This window comes from Setaria viridis, chromosome 9 (assembly GCF_005286985.2).
Source record: "Setaria viridis chromosome 9, Setaria_viridis_v4.0, whole genome shotgun sequence".
Taxonomy (NCBI): domain Eukaryota; kingdom Viridiplantae; phylum Streptophyta; class Magnoliopsida; order Poales; family Poaceae; genus Setaria; species Setaria viridis.
In genome coordinates, this window is record NC_048271.2 from 46057306 (window position 1) to 46078282 (window position 20977).

At 49.0% G+C, this 20977-nt stretch overlaps 3 protein-coding genes across 8 annotated transcripts; all 3 read right to left on the minus strand.

Annotated features, from left to right (window-relative positions):
* Positions 1-61: 61 nt before the first annotated feature.
* Positions 62-2843, minus strand: LOC117839793 (protein trichome birefringence-like 6). The gene is made up of 5 exons (XM_034720212.2): positions 1557-2843; positions 1253-1445; positions 964-1154; positions 628-786; positions 62-527 (listed from the first exon to the last, which is right to left on the minus strand). The coding sequence occupies exons 1-5, from the start codon at positions 2690-2692 to the stop codon at positions 206-208; spliced, it is 2001 nt and encodes a 666-aa protein (XP_034576103.1). The 5' UTR covers positions 2693-2843; the 3' UTR covers positions 62-205.
* Positions 2844-3323: 480 nt separating this feature from the next.
* LOC117839794 (protein trichome birefringence-like 6) lies at positions 3324-5945 on the minus strand. The gene is made up of 5 exons (XM_034720214.2): positions 4788-5945; positions 4491-4683; positions 4214-4404; positions 3872-4030; positions 3324-3765 (listed from the first exon to the last, which is right to left on the minus strand). The coding sequence occupies exons 1-5, from the start codon at positions 5822-5824 to the stop codon at positions 3438-3440; spliced, it is 1908 nt and encodes a 635-aa protein (XP_034576105.1). The 5' UTR covers positions 5825-5945; the 3' UTR covers positions 3324-3437.
* Positions 5946-7433: 1488 nt separating this feature from the next.
* On the minus strand, positions 7434-19642 carry LOC117837947 (uncharacterized). 6 transcript variants are annotated; one of them, XM_034717768.2, is made up of 4 exons: positions 19113-19642; positions 17183-17281; positions 10588-13685; positions 7434-8234 (listed from the first exon to the last, which is right to left on the minus strand). In XM_034717768.2, the coding sequence occupies exons 3-4, from the start codon at positions 11051-11053 to the stop codon at positions 7678-7680; spliced, it is 1023 nt and encodes a 340-aa protein (XP_034573659.1). In that variant the 5' UTR covers positions 11054-13685; positions 17183-17281; positions 19113-19642; the 3' UTR covers positions 7434-7677. The 6 variants fall into 6 exon arrangements, with proteins under 6 accessions (XP_034573659.1, XP_072146712.1, XP_034573656.1 ...); XM_072290611.1 differs by having other exon boundaries at positions 10588-15299; XM_034717765.2 differs by having other exon boundaries at positions 19001-19642.
* Between the last annotated feature and the right edge of the window lie 1335 nt (positions 19643-20977).

Genomic DNA, 20977 nt, shown 5'->3' on the forward strand with positions numbered 1-20977 from the left:
GCTTCCAATTGTTCCAAACTGTAGACGCTAGAGAATCTAATAGCCGAGATGGATATAGCCATGGCTTTTAAAATCTATATTTTGATACGACGGAATCTATGAGCCACATTTGTGCTCGCTCTTCAAATCAAATTTACATTTACAGACGAGAATAAAGACCCCACCCAACAAAAAAAAGGGGGCAATTAATTGAGTCACTAGCTTGTTACATCCTTTTTTCTTGTGACGACACTAAATGGTAGAATAACAGCTCATTCCATGCATCCGGGACTCCAGGGAGGCACCAATGGCTGCAATCCTGAACGCTTGATGCTGTTAAACCTACCGCCTTCCGGCCATACACAGATGGGTGACCGTCTATCCTGATCCCAGATAGATTGGTAATGTTCAGAACTGTCACAGGAGTCTTCATTTGCTTTGTGACTTGTTCCAGGATCACGTTTCTCTCAGGTACCGGCCTTGCATGAGTATCATTAAGGGGCACCGTGCTCTCTCTGCAGTGTCCCCCTGAATTCCACTCTCCTCCGCTGAAATTAGCCATAAATTGTTACATTGACCTGCTTGCGCAGAGGAGACTGCAGCAACTCTGAAATTGCTCGTGTTAGGTTGAACGGTTAAGGGCCATACCTGAAATGCGATGGGGATGTGCTTCGGAAAAACACTCGAGTTTGCTGTGGATTGATGTAACGATCGACCCACGATGCCCAAGTGGTTAGTGCTCTTTGGTAAGCAGTATAGGCATCGAGATGGGGGTGAACATGATCCCCCTCTTGATAATAATTCACTCTGCGAAATAGTTTTAACAACCAGATGCTTAATAGCATGGTCTAGTTACTATTTCTTTGCAAGCTCTAGGTCTTGTAAGAACTAAGAATATCAATGGTTTTATTTGTTTCACGGTTGATTTCAAATAAGAATTTCGTTCATCTGAAGTGACTGTCATTCACATTAGTCAATACTCACCCAGCTTTTGTTTTGTGATGCGACCACCAATGGGCAGTGTTAAACACAAGCACGTCAGCACCTTTCCATCTTGATGAGCTTCGATCAATGGTATCGATCCGTAGTGTCTTTGTGCGCTTCTGGCCAATTCTTGCCTTGCCTTCGTGCACCAAGAAATGTGTCACATGAAATTCCACACTGCAGTTGTAGTCCTGTAACAACCATACCAAGATGATTACTATCTAGTATCTACAACTACAAGCCTAGACATTGATGAATGCAGTAGTCCTACATCAGATATAGTACTAACCAAGAACTTGAAGTTGTAATCCCCTTTCTCTTTAGTGATCTTCCGGCCACGAGTTTCATGAATCCTAGCAGGATCTGAGACTGCCATTCTCAGCAAGCACATCATGGATTCCCACTGGTTCCTATTTATGGAGTCCCCGATAAACACTAGCCGCTTTCCTCGCAGCATCTCAAGCATTCTCCTAGCATCGAACCTAAGTTTTGTCGCATGAAGTTAGCAAATAGCAAACTCATAGAGGTACCTTTAAACTCCTAAGCAACCAGAGGACTGAGCAAACGCACTAATACAAGTATACAACAAGCACCTCGGGATATTGCAATTCTTAGGCTGCCACCTCCACTTCATGTAGTTGTCATCCATTCTACCATTTGCTCCACAGCTGAATCCTTCATCTATAAATGGGCATGAATCACTCGTGTAAAGTGGATAGGTCTCATCAAACACCCAACCCCCGTCATAAACATCACAATGTACTGCATCGATTTGCGAGGAATCCATTTTGCTCGCGACGGCTTCCTCAATCAGATTAGGATCTTGCTTAACTGGATTGGCTGGAGCTGCCACGGAGTTGTTCTTCCCAGCTGAATGATCTGAGCTTTCCCGTTGCTCCCCTCGCTGATAAGCATAAGCTGCTTGTACAGAGGAACTGTATTCATTCCCCACATAACCATCTTGCAAGGATTCGCCTCTCACCACCATTACAGTACCTGAGGCTTCCATGGAGAAATTGACAGCTCTCACAGACTCTGCTCCCTCCAATTTCTCCGCTGTTGCCGTTACTTCCACGGAAGCAGAAGCATTGCCAACATCTAACGGCGTCTCTGCCTTTTTGCTAAGATTCTTGCCTTCGGCGGAGTTCGGCTTCTCGGACACTGATGAATCTTTCTCCAACTTCTCGCCATCTACGCCGACACGAACAGCTTCTTCTTTAGAATCTATAGCCAAACCCAAGGCTCCAATCGACGAGTAGTTTCCAGCTTCCGCAATCTCTTGGCCCCCCAAAACCTCACCATTCGCGGGTGCTCCACCATTTCCTCCTCCAGTAACCTCTCCTTTCACCTCTATCGCCGAGCCCGAGCCCACGACCGGAGCCGGCGATAGGTCGCCGGCACCCGCGCGGCGGGTTCCCTCCGCTACCCAATCCTTGCTCCGCCTCCCGCGAACCGCCTCGTCGACCTCCACCACCCCCGCGCCGCCCACGGGACCCCCAAGAGCCGGCGCCCGCTCAATGTCCACAGCGGAGCCATTGGCGCTGATGTGTGCGGAAGCGAATGGAAGCGGGCGGCCGTGGCGGAGGGCGAAGAGCGCGAAGAGGAACGAGAAGAGGAGCGACGAGGAGGCGAAGGAGAGGAGGAGGAGGCTCTTGGGACTTACGAGGTGGTACGAGGAGGAATAAGAAGAGTTAGAGGAGGAGGTGGAGGAGCTCCTCTGCCTCTCCATTGCTCCGTGCTACGGTCCGCGGCCGCGGGGCAGGAAGCTACGGCTGGCGCGGCAATTGCTAGCCGCGCGGCTGGCGTGGTAATGAAGGCGGAGCGGCGGGGAGTGGACGAAGGCGAGGAGGGGGCCGGTGTAACGGAAACGGAGCGGGGACTTTGGGGTGTCGTGGAGTAAGTGGGGAGTTAGCATAACCGTACCTGAATAATGTTCAGCTCTGACCCGTGTTTTCTTGGGATGACCTCTTTTTTTAGTGGGCTTTCTTGGATATCGAAGAGAAGCAGGTGTCCCCCCCGTTTTTTTTTTTTTTGAGCCTCATGATGGGCTCATCAGCTCATGCTTTTTTGAACACCCCCTTTCTGAGATGGCTCATGGTTTTGAAGTGGCTGCATCTCAAATGATCAAAATGTGGTGGACCAGAAATCTGGTAGTTGTTGAGCAATGAGCATACGGGCACACACAATCCATTTGTAATACCATAGGGTTTAGCCTAATTCATGGGATGGGCTAAAGCTAAAGTTTAGATAGGAGGAGAGAACTTTGTGTTTCCATGATAAGCAAACTATATTTTCATTGGCTGAAAGGAACATTTTAGGAGGCATACGACATTTGACTATGTGCCCGGCGTATAATCAGCTGGAGAAAAGATGCAAACATATACATTCTTACGCCTTCTTTTCGCAATCGAATTACACTTACAGGAAAAAATGGCCTAACTAAAAGAGAAGAAACGGGACCGATTGTTTAGTCACTATCTTGTCAGATCTTTTCCTTTTGAGGACAATAGCTGGTAGAACAGCAGCTCATTCCATGTATCTGGCACTCCAGGAAGGCACCAATGGCTGCAATCCTGGGCGCTGGATGCTGTTAAATCTACCCCCTTCCGTCGAAAAACAGATGGGTGGCCATCGGTCCTTAGCCTGGACAGATCGGTAATGTTCAGAATTGTCACAGGCATCTTCATCTGCTTTGAGATCTGTTCAAGCATCACGTTTATCTCAGGCATTGGCCACGCACAGCTGTCGTTAGGTTCTAGTGTGCTCTCTCTGCAGTGCCCTCCTGAATTCCACTCTCCTCCGCTGAAACCAGCGATAAACATTACATAAGCATGCTGCATAGAGGAGACCCAAGCAAGCCAGCAGCTCTGAAGTTGCCAGTGTTAGACTGAACAGTGGAGGACCAGACCTGAAATGTGATGGGGATGAGCTCCGGAAGAACACTCGAGTTTTCCGTGGATCGATGTAGCGGTCGATCCATGATGCCCATGTGATTAGTGCTCTTTGGAAAGCTGTAGAGGCTTCAAGGTGGGGATGAACATGATCCCCTTCTTGATAGAAATTCACTCTGCAATTAACACGTAATCATCAGATGCTAGCAATTAGAGTATACCTATGTAAATACATGATCAGGCCATTGTTTCTCTGGAAGGTTAAAGGAAACAAGAATATCAAATATTGAATTTCTTTTATTATTTCATTCCAAATGAGAGCTATGTTCCACGCAGTGATAGCATGAATCAACACTCACCCAGCATTTGTTTTGTGATGCGACCACCAATGAGCAGAGTTGAACACAAGCACATCAGCACCTTTCCACCTTGATGAGCTCTGATCTATGGTATCAATCCGTAGTGTCATTGCGCGCTTTTGGCCGATTCTTGCTTTGGTTTCATGCACCAAAAAATGTGTAGTATGATACTCCACACTGCAATTATAGTCCTGCAACAACAATATTGAGATGACTATTACACAGTAGTCTAGAAACTGAACGGATTAGTTCTACATCAGCTATACATCATACGAACCAGGAACTTGAAGTTGTAATACCCTTTTTGTTTAGTAATCTTGCGGCCATGAGTTTCACGAATCCTTGAAGGATCTGGGATTGCTGTTCGTAGCAAGCACATCATGGATTCCCATTGGTTCCTGTTAATGGAGTCTCCAACAAACACTAGTCTCTTTCCTCGCAGCATCTCAAGCATTTTCCTTGCATTGAACCTAAAATTACCGCATGAAGTTAGTGAATAGCAACTTTCTAGTAGCATTTCCTAACTCGTAAGCAATGGATGAAGTGAGCAAATACAGTACTAGCGTAGCAACACCTTGGGACATTGCAATGCTTAGGCTGCCACCTCATCTTCATGTAGCTTTGATCCATTCTTCCATTAGCTTGGCAGCTGAACCCTTCATCTATAAATGGGCATGAATTGCTCCCATAGAGTGGATAGCTTTCGTCGAACACCCAACTCCCGTCAGAAACATCACACTGTGCTGCATTGCTTTGCGCAGAATCGATGCTGCTCTTAGCCCTTTCTTGCTCATCTGGATTGACTGGAGCTCCTCCTGGGTTGTTCCCCAACGTTGAATTATCTGAGCTTTCCCAGTGCCCCCCTTTCTGAGAAGCATAAGCTCCATGCACAGACGAATTGCGCCCATCATCATCATGGCCGCCTCGCAAGAATTCATCTCTCGTATTCATTGCAGGACCTGAAGCTTGAACAGAGAAATTGACATCTCGCGAAGACCCCGTTACCTCCAATTTCTCTGCTGATGCAGCTGCCGAACCAAGAGTTTCGTTGCTAAGATTCTTGTCCTCAGCTAAGTTTGGCCTCTCCGAAATCAAATCTTTCGCTTTCGTCAGCCTCTCGCCACCACTGCCTTGAGCAGCAGCTTCTTTCACCTCCACAGCCGAATCCAAGCCTCCAAGAGAGTGGTTTCTTGCTTCCCCAACCTCTTGCACTTTCAAGACTTCACCATCCGAGGGTGCTCCACCATTTCCTCCTCCAGTAGCAGTTTCTTGCGCCTCCGTTACCGAGCCCACGCCCCGCACCGACAAGTCTCCGGGACCAGCGGGGCGGGCTCCCTCCGCGACCGAATCTTCTCTTCGGAGCCCAAGAACCGCCTCTTCGACCTCCGCCGCCGCTGGGCCGCCCCAGTAACCCCAACCACCCGCAACAACCGGCGCGGGGGCAGCGGCGAACGCCAAGGGAAGGTGGAGCGGGCGGCCCTGGCGGAGGGCCAAGAGGAAGCAGGAGAGGAGGGATAAGGAGGCGAGGGAGACGAGGAGGAGGCTCTTCGGGCTCAGCAGGTGGCGGTGGTACGAGCTGGAGCAGGAGGCGGGGCTCCTCTGCCTCTCCATTGGCCTGCGGGCGGCTGGGAAGGGTGGGGGGGAAGGAGGAGGCAGGTGAACAGCTTGCACGGCAATGGCGAGTCACCGAAGTGAGCCGTGGATCGTGTTGTGACTTGTGAGTCGGTGACGTGATGAATGTGAAGTTCGGGTGCTGCGCTGGAAAGAGTTAGGCCCGTTTGTTTCGTTTCGTTAGTACCTTCTAAAATCTCTGTCACATCAAATATTTAAATACTAATTAGAAATATTAAATATAGTTTAATTATAAAATTAATTGCACAGACGGAGATTAATTTGAAAGACGAATCTATTAAGCCTAATTAGTCCATGATTTGACAATATGGTGCTACAGTAAAAATATGCTAATGATGGATTAATCAGACTTAATAGATTCATCTCGGGAATTAGCCTCCATCTGTGTAATTAATTTTATAATTAGCTCATGTCTAGTCCTCCTAATTAGCCTTCGAATATTTAATGTGACATGAATTTTAGTCCGGCTGTAAAATGGCTTCGGGAAAGAAGCTTCCCAAAATCCATTCTCTGGAGCCATTTGAGGGAGGGGGAGCCGAAAAAACTGCTCCCCGCGACTCCCTCCCTAACCCGCATCCCCAGCAGACCAAAATACCCCTGAAGTTGGATGCAATTACAGGGACGCAAAATATCCTGCAGCTCCCTCCCCAACGGCGGGCATGGCGCGCACAGGGTGGAGGCGAGTGGCGCTACGACGCGAGGTGGAGGCGGCTAGCGTTGGGAGCGAGATGGAAGCGGCGTAGGGGAGGAGGTGCGGCCGGAAGGCGCTGGTGGCGCGAGGGAAGGAGGCGAGGCAGGGGATCGAGTGAGAGCTGAGCGACGAGGAAAAAGGAGAGCAGGAGGCGGTGGAGGAGTGGATAAAGGATAGAAGGGAAATTAGAGAGGGGAGAAAATAAGGAAAGAAAAGAGAAAAATAAAAAATAAAACAGATAAGGGTATTATAAATATTTTATCATTTTTATTCATGTTACACAGCTAGAGAAGTCATTTTATCAATATTTTTTCATCTAAATAAGTCGAAGTTAAAAAAATCTGCTTCACAAAACGAGTCATAGGCGCAACCGTGGCCCCCAAACGAACCTTTAGATGAAAAGGGAGCAATGATTGATCATTTAAAAGTGGCAGGACATGTGAGTACGTGACGGAGAGCACCTCGCTGATTCTGTCTCCATTAAATTAGTCTCCCAGCACCAAACAGTCAAAATGCAAGGAAAATGACAGACATTCTGACAAGATGACTATATATGGGGATTAGGGGTAAATGAAAACCTCAAGCAATCTTTTGAATGGCTGATCTCGCCTGATTCTAATTTCCACCCAATGCATCATGATGCGTCAACCTTGGAAACGTGTCTATGTGGGTCGCTGAGTTTCCAGTTGTTTGGAGATAAAAGGAGAAGAAGCGGGCAAAAGAAATGAAGCATTTCGGAAGCAATTGCAGCACGCCTGCAGCTGATGTATGCCTGTCGCACTAACCAAATTTCTACATCCCGACGAGCATTGTGAACGGAAGAGTTCACCCATTTTTGTGGAAGAGCACTGCCTTACGGCTCGATGTCAGTTATCACCGCGGTATCAAAACTACGAATTGACCAAAGAAATGATCCGTGTACATCCTTTGCATGATGCATACAGAACAATCGTGTAGCTTCAAGCAAACAAATTAATTGTACAATGAAAAGTTTGGGCATCTATATCACACGCAAGTATAATCTGTTACTATTTTTTTGAACTTAAAGATAATCTGTTATACTATGAACCGCCGCTTAACTGCTTAAGCAAAGCAGCGACAGCGAGAGCCGATCTCACAAGTGCGAGGCGCCGGCCGGCCGTCAGCTCGCCGCGACCAACGGCGTGAACACCGCCTTCGCAAGAACGTGCGTCTTCTTCTTTCCGAGCCCGAACCCGAAGATGTGGTTGATGTAAACGTCCCCGTCCTTCACCGTCGCCGACGCCCCCACCCGGTGGATCGGCCCGACGTACTGCCCGGTGACGCTCGCGGTCTCCCAGTCGTCGGAGCTCTCCACCAGCCGGCTCGGCATGCCGGCGACCACCAGCCTCGTCGCGGAGAGCAGCTCCAGCCCGTCCCCTCTCCTCAGCGACCCCTGCACCTTCACGACGCGCACCGTCTCCGTCTTCGGGTCGACCTTGAAGAGGTCGCCGCCGGAGGTGTGGATGACGAGGAGGTAGCCGTTCGGGTGGTGCACGATGCCGTTCAGGCCGATGAGGTTGTGCCGCGCCCCCGGCCGCTGCGTGAACGTGGCGTTCCTGATGACGCCCAGCAGCGCGCCGTCCGGGCTCACCTTCCAGATCTTGCTACCCCTGGCGTCGGTCACGTAGCCGTTGCCGTCCTCGTCGGCGGCGACGTCGTCGGGAAACGTGGACTCGCCTGCAAAACCAAACAGCGATGGGTTAAGCTGGGTACACGGCACATCGTACTTAATGTGTTCGGTCATGAAGGTCTGTCAGTGATAAAGCAGCTTAAATACGTGCTGCCTGGATCAATCAAATAACCAAACTTTCATTAGGGAAGAATTGGGACGTGCAAAAGATTATGGCGGTTCCAAGCTAAGTTTTAGAAGCATTTAGCAGCCATCTAAAACCTCCTAAAAATGTGTTTGACTCCACCTCCTAAAAGTGACTAAAAGCAATTAATGCAGTGCCAAAAAGACCATACAGCCCCTCCTTTGTACCCCTGCTCCTTCTCTGTAATCCCCACCCCCTCTCCTCTTCTTCCTCATGGCAGCCATGGCCCTCGCTCTCCTCCTCGCCGTCTACACCGCCGCGCCCGTGGCCGCCGCCGGCGGGTCCGCGGCCATGAACGGGAACCGCCTCCGCCCGCTGCTTCCTTCCGTCTATCTCTCCCCCTCCCTCCAGCGACAGAGACAGGGATGGGGCGAGGCAGAAGGAGGCGTTCGCGACGCGAGCTTGGTGAAGGCGGGGAGCCGCGGCCGCGCGATTCGCGTCCGGGATGGCCACGGGTGGCTGCGGCGCGGTGGGGCGGACGGGTGCCTCCGCCCTTGGCTGCTACGGGTGCCCGCCACCGGCGCCTCGGCTTCCGGCCCCGCCGCGGAAGGACGGGGTGGTGGGGCGCGTGAATGCGGCGGACGGAGTGACCGGGCAGCCGCCGGAGGTGGATGAAGGGGTGGTGGGCCGCGCGGAGGCGGTAGAGGAGGGGATGGACGGGCGGCCACCCGAAGATTGGAGTGAAGCCGGCGGTGAGGAGGAGCGGGGGCACCGCGGTCGGCCCGTGCGGCGGCACGAGGGAGCGAGGCCGGCGGATCCGGCGGGCGGCGTGGAGGAAGAAGGGAGCGGCGGCGGGGATGTGGGCGGCGGGGGTGGACGAGAAGGATGGCGGGGATAGGCGCGGGGGGTGGCGATGCGTGCGGTCGGGAGGGGCAGTGGGGATCCAAATGGACTTTGGGAGTTTTAATAGGAGGAGGTGGAGCTCCTAAAATTTTTGGAAGGAACTTTTAGGAGGAGGTGTTTAGCTCTTTATTCAAATTATATTCAGATTTTAGCTCCTAAAATTTTTAGGAGGGGTAACAAGCAGGACCTATAAAGGAAAAATAAGCAGCAAGGAGTATAACGTTCTGACAACGACAGAAGCACATCCATGCAGAACAACTCGATGAATTGTGGAGGAAGACATGCATATGAGCAGTGGCGGATGCAGGATTTTCAAATTGGGTGTACATGGTGAACAGAGCAACTACGCCATAGAAAAATTTAATGGCATTCCCATTTTTACGCCTTCAAAATCAATTAGGCCCCGTTTGGAACCCTTCATTTTGAAGGAATTGGAATCTATTTAATGGAGTAGACTAATTTATCTTGGAATGTGGGATTCCACAACTTTTCAAAGTTTAGATATAAGCCTATGTTAAATTCATAGGGTGGGAGATGGAAATTGATTCTATAGATTATGATTATTAGAATGGAATTTAATTCTTATAGCACGCTCTTCGACTCGCTTCCATGTAGCAGAAATGCAGCACATAAGTATCTCTCATATGACCAACAATAATATACAAATATATTTCACATACAATTATATTAGCTTAATTAATTTATTTTTAAATTATGATTATTAGAATGGAATTCAATTCCACCAATCCAAACGGGACCTTATAGGAAAATTGACGACGACCTTTAATTTAGCTCTAGCAGTACTTCCACTGCAGGAGTACTTCAGCCATGTTTGAAAACTGTGAATTTCGCAGGAGTTCTCTAGAAGGTCGCAGGTGTGCCAGGAGTATAGGAATACTGGAGAGAGTGAATTAGTTTCTACAGAAAACGTCAGCCATTCATTCACGTGGTGAAAAACGTACTTTCTGAATGCGTGCTTGCACCTTTTTTTTGTCCACTGGAGAAAATTTAGCGCATCAGTACTGGGTGAAGACCGACTGAAAACAAAATTCATGTGTTCGAATAACACTGTTCTTAACTTTTCCAATTTTACTGATAGTGGAACTCCCTAACCGTAGTTCTCTGTACGGATTGTAACTGCAACCTGCAATCTTCATTCATGGAAGTCGAGACAGAATTTAATGCCTGCCATGAAACATTCAGGCAAATCTATACGATCCTACCGGACTAATTCCGGCGGCGGCGCAAACTGAGGCCCACAGGTCAGTGACCTCCCGGGAGGCGGCTCCCTCCGGCCAAACCATAGTATTTAGTACGGAGTGATTAGCAAACAGGGCAAGGGCAATCGTGCCGCCGGGAGAGTGGAGACGCACCTGGCACGTCGAGGCGGGTGAGGAAGAGGCGGCGCCACGAGCCGAGGTCGTAGGCGGCCAGCGCGGCGTACCCGAGCCGCGGCAGGCGGTCGGCGTAGACCAGGAGCAGGCGGCGCCGGGGCGCGTCGACGGCGAGCCCCAGCGCGACCCTCCCGGCCGCGTCGGGGTCCGCCAGGACCACCCGCTCCTCCGCCACCCCGCCGCCGCGCACCTCCGTGACGCCGGCGCCGAAGAAGGTGGACACCAGGAACCGGCCGCCTTCGGCGTCCCACTTGGCGCACTCGTGCAGCCACCCCTCGCCCGCGTAGTAGACCCCGCCGGCCGTGCCCTCCAGGAACGCGACCGCCGCGGCGGCCGCCAGGGCCAGGGCGGCGAGCGCGGGCCCGCAGAACCCCCGACGACCTCCTCCTCCTCCGGCGGGACTCCCGTCGGGGTCGCTTTGACGGCGGCAGCACCCACCGCACATGGCGAGATGCGGAGCGGAGGGCGGAGGCTCTGGAGACGACCCGGCCAGTGGTGCCCGGTGCGTGCGAGAGGCAGGGAGGAGGAGGAGGTTTCTGCTTCGTTTGTTTTGACCAAATGGTTCGGATTACGGCCTTACGGGGAAGGGATCGAGTCATCGATACGCTTTGTTTAGTGTATGGAGCAATGTGCCACCCCATTCCAATTTTTTTAAGGATAAAGCATTTTAAATTTAACCAAATTTTATTGTACAAATATATAATATGATACCAAATAAGTATTATTAGATTCTTTATTAAATATATAATTCATAGTATATTTAGTCGGTGCTATAAATTTTTTAATTCTCTTCAAATAAATTGAAATGACATGCAATTAGGATCGGAGGGAGTAATATAAAATATAAAGCGAGCGGTTTAGGTGTGGTTTTGGTGGGTATTTGGCGAGCGGCACGCGGGCGTGGCCTGGGAACGGAATCTTTTGGGTTTGTCACTATTAGCGCGGCCGGCAACTGTTTCGTCGATCTGTGAGATTCAATTCAAGGCGGGGCTTGGCGGCTTTTGTGCGCGATAGTTTTGGATGGCATCGTCATGTCTCATGTGATGTGAGCCGGGGAGCACGTGAGCGTGGGAAGTGGACAGTGGTGGAGGGTGGTGGCGCGGCGGCTGGGAGCCTGGGAGTGGCAGAAAGCATGTGAAATCATAGGACTGACACGTCTTTAACGCTAACGTGCTGCGTGATTGTGCATTTCTGTTCTGTCTGGCGGGGTCGGGACCGACGCTCGTCGTGGAATGTGCATAAAAAGGAGAATGGAAAAAGAGGACGTGGCCCCGGCCAGTGGCAGAAGGAATAAAGCCCAGCTTTGTTCTTGTGGTCTCAGCATTGGCCCAGTGACGGCTCCATGGCACAAATCTACACCTAATGGCGAGCTACGATTACTAAGCTCTATGAAAACGCAAACATACACGAAAAAAAAGGGGCGATTTATGTGGCCCAACATGTAACCCACAACTATATTTTTAATGTACGTGGTATCATCATCACCATCATCATCAACTCCTTTAAATATGTGGTTGGCGTATCGTCAAATCATGGAGCGAAATAAGACATGGATGCATCGATTAAAAGATGTACAGAAAAATTAGCCAATCAAGTGCTTTAAGTGGCTGAATGGATTTGGGAGTTAGGCATTTGGAAAGAATTCTAGAAACATCTTTGATATCCATGTAGTAAACATGGGGACTCGGATGCTAGCTAATGTTGAAGTGCACTCTAGGAGTTGGCTGCCCGTCATGTTTATTAGTTTATTAATCCTCCAAATTTTGTCCCTGTACTGACGAACCTTGATATGGAATAGAAACTCCTTCCTCTCAAAGAAAACATATTGTTTTCCAGGAACAATCAAAGGTCTCATTTTATCAATTGAAGTGATTTTTTTAATCGTGCATGTTTAAAGTATTCCGGCCAAGTTGAACTAGCCTAATGCGGAGGCGGCTTTGGCCGTCATGTTTAGTTTACTAATCCTCCAAAACTTATTCCTGCACTGATGAACGTTGATATGGAATAGAAACTCCTTCCTCTAAAAGATGTCATTTTATCAATTGAAGTGATTTTTTTATCATGTACACCCTCCGTTCCAAGTTGTAGGTCGTTTTAGCTTTTTTTAGTTCATAGATATTATTATGCATCTAGACATAGTGTATGTCTAGGTACATAATAATATTTATAAATTTAGAAAAGTCAAAACTTAGGTGCATAATAATATCTGGATATAATGTATGTTATAGTATGTTTTCCGACCAAGTTGAACTAGCCTGATGGCTGCCTCGAGCCCAAGCAGTTTTTTATTGTCTAAGAGAGGAAATTTTAGTTGTAAGGATGTTCGTAGATAGATCTAGTTGGTACTCCCTCCATTCCAAATTATAAGTCATTCCAACTTTCTTGAAGAGTCAAAGCATCTTAAGTTTGACAAAAATTATATAATAAAGTACTAGCATTCATAATACCAAATAAGTATCATTAGTTTCTTCATTAAATATATTTTCCTAGTATATCTATTTGGTGCCGTAAATCTTTGTAATCCTCTCTATAATTTAGGTCAAATATAAAATAATTTGACTCTTCAGAGAAAGTTGGAATGACTTATAATTTGGAATTGGAATGGTTCTTGAACCGCGACAAAACTTAACAGTAGATGCAGGTAGGCGTGCAAGTGGGTCAGTATTGGGTCAACCAGTGTCCAACCCACTCAACCCAATATGAAAAGTCGTAAGTAATGGGTTGATCCAAAACTAAGCACGAGATTACCCAAAAACCAGTGGGTTACCAAAAAAACATTGTTTAACTATGCAGCAGCACGAAGAAATCGATCGCCAGGCGCGTCATCTCAGGCCATGAGTGCAGCGTCCACGCCGTGGCTCACCACCTGCCTGTAAGATGGTCCAATCCTCACAGCGCTGCCGTCACCGCCGCGCATCGTCGTCGATGCCCTCGAGCGAGATCACCGGCGTCTCTTCACTGAAGCTGTTGTGCAGCACCTTGGGCCATTCATCTTCCTCGCTGTGCATCACGCGCGAGTCTGAAGCTCCATTCCTATTAGCTGCTCTCCATCTCCACTACTAGGTCCACTACTGCATCTGCATGACCATCGATGTCCATGGCAATCACAAGGGGTTGTTAGGGGTTGTTTGGTAATAGGGTGTTAAAATTTAACACCCGTCACATCGGATGTTTGGATGCTAATTAGAAGTATTAAATATAGCCTAATTACAAAACTAATTGCACAGATGAAGTGTAATTCACGAGACAAATCTATTAAGCCTAATTAGTCTATGATTTGACAATGTGGTGCTACAGTAACCATTTGCTAATGATGGATTAATTAGGCTTAATAGATTCGTCTCGCGAATTAGCATAGGGTTCTGCAATTAGTTTTATAATTAGCTCATGTTTAGTTCTCCTAATTAGCATCCGAACATCCGATGTGACACTATTAAAGTTTAGCACCTCATATCCAAATACCCCCGAAATCGAGGTCCCTGATGCCCGAATCGGTGATGACCTCCCAGATCTTTTGAACCTAGTGCACCGTATTCTCCTCTTTCCCTGCGCCTTAAGCACCATCACCCACACAGTAGAACCACCGGTATCCGTGCCCGGGCACGGCTCCGATCGCAACAGGTCTGGCGACTGAAACGGATCCGAATTCCTATTTCTGAGAATCCAAACCTACGCACCTCCATGATAGTCCTAGGAAGGCTATCACGTGTGAATCCCTATCTCAGATAGTACAAATCCATACTAACATAAAAAATAAAAAGTGGTAACAGGGTAATAATATCATAAATATTGAGTATATCACCTCGGCACATGCAGGCACAAGTCCATCAGGACTGAATCATAAAAGATAAAATACCTACGTAGCGGAAACATGAGTTATAGCGAGCACCATCTCCGGAGGCAACTTGAGCGAGGGACCATCCCTAATCTTCCCATCCATCATTGTCGAAGTCGTAGTCGGGCTCCGACCCTGAAAAGCTACCATCTACTCGAGAAGCGGGCAGGCCATGTCAACTCCCAATAGCAGCAAGCCAAGGAAACCGGGGAATAATATACTATATGCATGAGCAAACCTATATATGGTTGTAGAAGTTTATGCAGCAGCAACAACAACAATCAAGGATGCATCAAAGTAATACCATCTCCGAGGTCAACACTTCATATCAAGGAATCAAGGAAGTCGTCACAAATCACTAGATCCTTCACCCAAGAATCAAGCACCCAAACACTCTAGGCGATGTGAGAGCTCCCTCCCCTGACATCTCAACGACAAATGCCGGCCTATCTCAAAAAAGGGAGGTAGAAGAATAGTATAAGTCTAGTCAGAAGTAGCAGTAGTCAACAGCACTATCCATAACCAATGGACACGGACTATAGTTATAGGTTTATACACTATGCAGAGGTTGTACATCTATACCCGCACGGCTGGAGCCTGAACGGGGATCAGCCGTCCAAACCCCACCTAACAATCGGAGCCCTAGTAGGTGGCTAGCAGTCTCCTGTTTCCTCGAGTTTGGAACCGTCCTCAACTGCAAGGCACGCCGTCACCAGTTGAAGACCTCAAAGTTATGAAACCTACCCATGTCGGGGTGCAGTCTGGTCGGAGCAGGTCAACGCCTTGAACTCCTTACACTGATCCTCCAATCCACCTACAAGCTGAGCACTATCCACCACTAGTCTCGAACCGAACCCTGTCCATAACAAAGCGAAAGGTATGTACGTAAATAGATACTGTGACTGGTGGTAAACTGACTCGATCGTTAGGGACCGAGAGCGAGCACTCAACTCCACAAAGTATGTGCCGAAGCACCTGAAACGTACAAGTACGCCACCTGCTCTTCAGTGTCAAACAAGGTACCCGCCACAGGCACAGGGGGTGGAAAGAGTCCAGAATGCTCTTCCCTAGCAAGGCACTCCTTAGTACTAACCGCGGCTCGATCCCACCAAAACACGCCAAGGGATCACAATCACTCAGAAAACACGCGAGAGTGTACAAGGAATCCCATCACCAAAACCATGGCATATGCCCATCCTAACTCAAAAGTATATATATGGATATAAGTAAGTTGGACTAGCTATGCGTCTATAGCTAGTCCACAAGTCCTGTGTTGACACCGAATCATCAAACTTCTATAATTTCGGAACATGAAGCCTTCGTACTTCGAAACTGGGGGGCCTGTGTTGATACCAGATTTTAATCGAATCCCTTAATACAGAATATGAGGTCATTGGTGTCATATGCGACTAGTCTCTGTATGCGTATATATATTGGAAGGTACTAATCAATATGTGAGTTGATCAAGGAAAAATCTGGTACGTACATGCAAGTTGGCTGAAACAAGCAATGCATATTAGAGGCTCACGTGTGGAAGAAAGAAGGAGCAAGGACCTGATGGAAGTATGAAAAAGGAAGCTTAATTAATTAGGACTTTACGTAAGGAAAGTTAGAGTCCGTGTATCTTAATATTTCTTTTTGTTTAGATATTTCGTATCAGGTAGTTTTGATACGGTTCCTTCTAGGAGTTGTTAGTTCAGAGTATAAATATGTACCTCCGGTCATTGTAAAATCATCACACAATCAATAAACAAACATATTTACCTTTACCTTTCGACTTCACGCCATTGCCCTAGGAGTAGGATTAATGTAGCTTCTCGACGAGTTCCTTCTAGCAAGCTGGGCTCCATCGACCTCGATCTCCGGCAAGCTGCAAGTTCCCGTCATCAGGTGTACTAGACTTCAACTTTCGGGCGCATCGCTGTCATTGGGTCTGGTTTCATCTACCAGTTATCAAGTATCTTGGATCTTTGACTTACGACACATCGCTTCTGTCTCGATCTACGGTATTCACCAGTTATCCCACCTTGATTAAACTTGCATCGGTTGATATTTATCTGTTCTATCGTCTTGCTGTTTACGACATATTAATTGTTATTAATTATGTCGGAATAGACGATAGATCTGTTTTGAATAGCCCGTTGCATCTTAATCTTAGTTACCCTCGAGTGCCGAATTGAGTTTCATTATGATTAGATTCATCGGTTGGCAGGGTTTAGACTGACGTCCTGCTATGTGTTTCTAGGATGCAACTACCAGGCACATCGTTGTGGTTTCGCCTAGAAATATTGGTGGTGACGTTAGTTTAGATCCCATCGGCTTGTGGCTCTGGCTATGATGGAGCAAGAACTCGACGGTGCTCTGTCTCCTATCGGCTCTCTAGCTGATGGTTATCACATCAAGGATCATATCGGCCCGATCGACCGACTCCATCGAACTTCGAGAGAATTATCTCCACCTTGTCAGTTGAATGGTCAAACTGACTGGCACGCCCGCGCACACCACGCGCGCCGATTTGGATTTTGCACTGGAGTTAAGCAGATCTCCCAGGTCCTCATGTGGTGATGCAGGGTCCACCACCGTCAGGATTTTGCGTCAACACAAGGAAAACAAGATAATCAATTATCAAGGTATGGCTAGAAACACAGGCTATGCAATCAATCATCATCCAGGCATCATAAACAAAGCGTCAGCAACTACGTATGCATAGGATCTATAAGATTGGGAGTGACATAACACCTTGTTCGTCATTGTTGAAGTCCTCTCCGGTGAAGTCAGGGTCCTGGGAGTCCTCAGGGTCGTAGCTCGGTCTTCAGGATCCCCCGAATCCTTTGGTTCCTAGATGCACAATTAAAATAAATACTGAGGATCTATTTGCAATTAAACTCCAAAAGAGAAGCAATAAAGATCCAAATAACTCCAAAAGCTAGTCTAACGGGTGCTCCATGATTTTAGATAATTAACAAAACTGATTTCATATTTTTCTAAGCTAGGGTTAATTCGTTAGATATTTTTAGATTCCGAAACACCTTATGAATTTAGTTAATTTCGAAAAGGCACAAAAGACACAAGTCCACTTGTATGAGGGCCACATGTTAGCTTTTGGTTGGTCCACCTATGGTTGCTAACGGTAGCAGTGAGTCCTGCTAGAGTCAGCATTGACTAGTCAACGGTCACTGCTGACCAAGTCAGAGGGCAAAGTCAAAGTTCAGCTGGACCCCACGAGTCATCATGTGGGCCTGTATGTTAGTTGGTACTAGGTTAGGCAGTCAGCGGTTTCTCATACCAATGGGTCCCAACGTTTAGTCCGTGGGTCCCTTTGGTCAGCGGGAGAAGCCGGGCAGGCGCGGATCTGCTCTAGGCGGTGCAACAAAGCGTTGGTGAGGGTCTTGGCACAAGGCTTGGCAGCAAGCAAGAAGGATTAAGGCTCATGGTTACATGTACATGGCTTAGGTGATCACACTCCAGCTGCATCTCCCATGGTCACAAGCTTGCACTACGGGTTGAGTGCAACTCCCAGGGTTGCTAGCAGAGTGCTCGATCAAATGCCACAAGGGCATCTGTCTCACGGTTGCACACGGCACAGCGGTGGTTCTAGGCTTGGGCGCATGCTAGGTGTTCGTGCGTGACGCGTAGGCAGCGGCCGTGGAAGGGCTGGGCTTGTCTTCGTTGTCGTGGCGCCAGCGAGCACGATGAGCACGCACACGCAGGCTGAGCAACGGCGGTTGGTGCAGGACAGCCAGTAGGACGCGGAACATCAATGGCTTGAACCCGCGGTGAGGTCGAACGCTGGGCACAAGCAGCATGCAACGCACAGGCAAGCAAGGCTAAGGGTCATGGTGGAGTTAGAACACCCATGGCCTACGTGAGCACAAGCAAGCAGATAAGGCCACAGCTTGCAAGGTTTTGGCCTGAACACCAACGAGCTCTACAGGTTTGAGCAGGGCACACTGCAAGCTAGCACGCAGGTGGATCACTAGAGCACGGACATGGCGTGGCAAAAGGCTAAAAGTTAGTTAGCTGGTACCTCGCTTACTGTTCGTATGGATGTGGTCCGAACATAAGCTAGCACTACGGGTTTGTGCAGGTTCAGCTAGGACTTCATGTTCGCAGGCAGGAAGCAAGGTGTCAGCAAGGGTTGGCTGGGTTCTCGGCTCAAGGCAGCGGCAACAACAAGATGGCCAACGACGAACTGCAGGAACGCGGGGCCTCGGCAAAACTAGGTCCGCGGCAAGGCGATGGCTGGGCGGCGTGTCGGCATGCGCGGAGTCACGAGCAAGGCGAAGCAGTTCGGCTGGCCAAGGGGTGTGCACGTGCGTGGCAACGTGGTGTCCCACGGCCGCGACGTGCCTGTAGCATGCGCGCGGGCGTTCGGCTACGCGAGTCCGCGGCGGCGCACAGCTGCTAGAGCTCAGCGGCAACGAAGGGAAGCGGCACCTGCAGAAGAAGGCGCGCGGCTTGAAGGCCGGCTCACAAGCGACGGCGGGGCTGCGGCATAGCGGCACGGTTCCTCGGCACGAAGGCCGGACACAGAGAAAAGGCGGGGGCTTGGCTCACCTAGGGGCTTGACGGGGCCGGTCAGGTATTTCGTCGAACACGTGTTGAAGGCGAGGTGGATGGCAGCCGTGTTGTGGTAGAAGAAAGGCAGCAGCTTGGATGGATGGCTCACTGATGGGCTCGTGGGGGTTCGAGGCGATGCAGGGAGGCGTGGGGGCCGTGGCGAGGTGAGGCAGGGCCGGCTCGATGCAGGGGCAGCAGACCGGTGTCGCGGCGAGCTCGCGGTTCCCCTGGCTCGGCAGCGACGCGCTCCTCCGTCTCGCGGTTGTCGGCGTCGTCGTCCGCGGCAGCAGCTCCGGTCCGGCGTCGGCGCGGTCGGCGTCGTTCCCAGCGGCGCCCTCAGCTCGGCGGCCGCGGCGTCATCCTCCTTCTCCGGCTCCATCTCTCCTCTGCTCCTTCCCTCTTCTTCTTTCTTGACAGCGCTGCAGCGCGTGGTGGTGGAAGGTGGATGGGGCAAGCCCCTGGCGGCGCAAGGGGAGGAGAAGGGTGAGGCGCCTGGGGGTCTTTATAGGCCGGAGGCTAGGGTTCGCAAGGGAGCAGCAAGGCACGGACGACCGGCGATTCTCGGCGTCCGCGCCAGGACGTGTGGCTCGCATCCGCGCGGTGGCGTGGGGTGCACGCGGCCTGGAGAGGCGGGTAGGGGAGGCGCGCGTGAGCTAGGCTCGCAGGGTTGGGCGCATGTGCGGGCAGCTGCAGAGCAGCGGCGTCCGCGTCCTGTCGGCCATGTTTAGTTTCCTTCCGACTTCCAACTTTAACACTATGCAAAAAGAAAATTCCTCATCACATCAAACTTGCGGTACATACATGGAGTACTAAATGTAGACGAAATAAAAAACTAATTGCACAGTTTTGTTGTACTTTGCGAGATGAATCTTTTGAGTCTAATTAGTCAATATTTGGACAATAATTCACAAATACAAACGAAACGCTACAGTTGTGCATTTATGGCAAAATGTCAATTTTGCCACTCCTAAATTAGGAACTAAACAAGGCTGAAAAAAAAGAGAGCACAGAGAGATGAACAGCGGCGGCATGCATCGGCGGTGGCAGGCCAGGCTGCTCTTTTTGTTGGTCTGGTTCGGAGCTAAGGTAAAAGGGCCGGCCTGTTAGAGTTTAAGCTAGATAGCAGGCTGTGTTAGAGGTTAGAGATACGGTGGTTAGCTAGTTTAGGCCTACGTTGGGTAGGGTGATTAGTATAGTTAGCTTTTGATTTATACTTGAAATTAGATTTCAAATATAAACCACACTCAAAGATTCAAGAAAAATCCAATTAAAATCCAACTCACACATGCAGACATGATTTCAATTTTAAAATGCACAATTTCATTTACTATTTTTTGAATTTAGAGATAAGAAACGAGGGTTGACCTTAAGTTTGACACAAGCGATCAAAAAGTTATAAAATTTTGTAAAAACTAGCACAATTAATATCACTCAATTTTTAGCCACTGACCCGTAGAACGAATCCCTGCAGCTCCCCTGCCACTCATCTGGCTGACATGCGCTCGCCGCAGGTGACCAAACAGGGGCCACCATAGCCGGCTACTCTACTGACTACTCTGGTCCGTGCGGATGATCGGCAGGCCCCACAAGTGGATTGGCTCGATGGCGTGATGCTGAGCGAGTACAGAGCAGCAACAGTATAGATTGTTTTTGGGTTAATGAGTTACCCGGAAGAACCTAAAGTGAACCAAAAAAATTATTGGTCACTGTTTTTCATTTTTTGGGTATTGGGTAGTTGGGTCAACCCAACAAAACCTGCATCCCTAGATGCAGGTCGAGATATGATATGGTGTTGTTCATTTTAATTTTCATTATAATAAGGCTATTGATAAGTAATCTGTCCTGCAATTTGTTATAATCTTTCCGAGAACGTGCCTGAGCACATGTTGTAATTTGTTGTAAACCAGGGGCTTGATAATTAACAAATCAAAGAATTCTGCCATTTTTTCAACGTATTTGACATGTGTCAAAGCA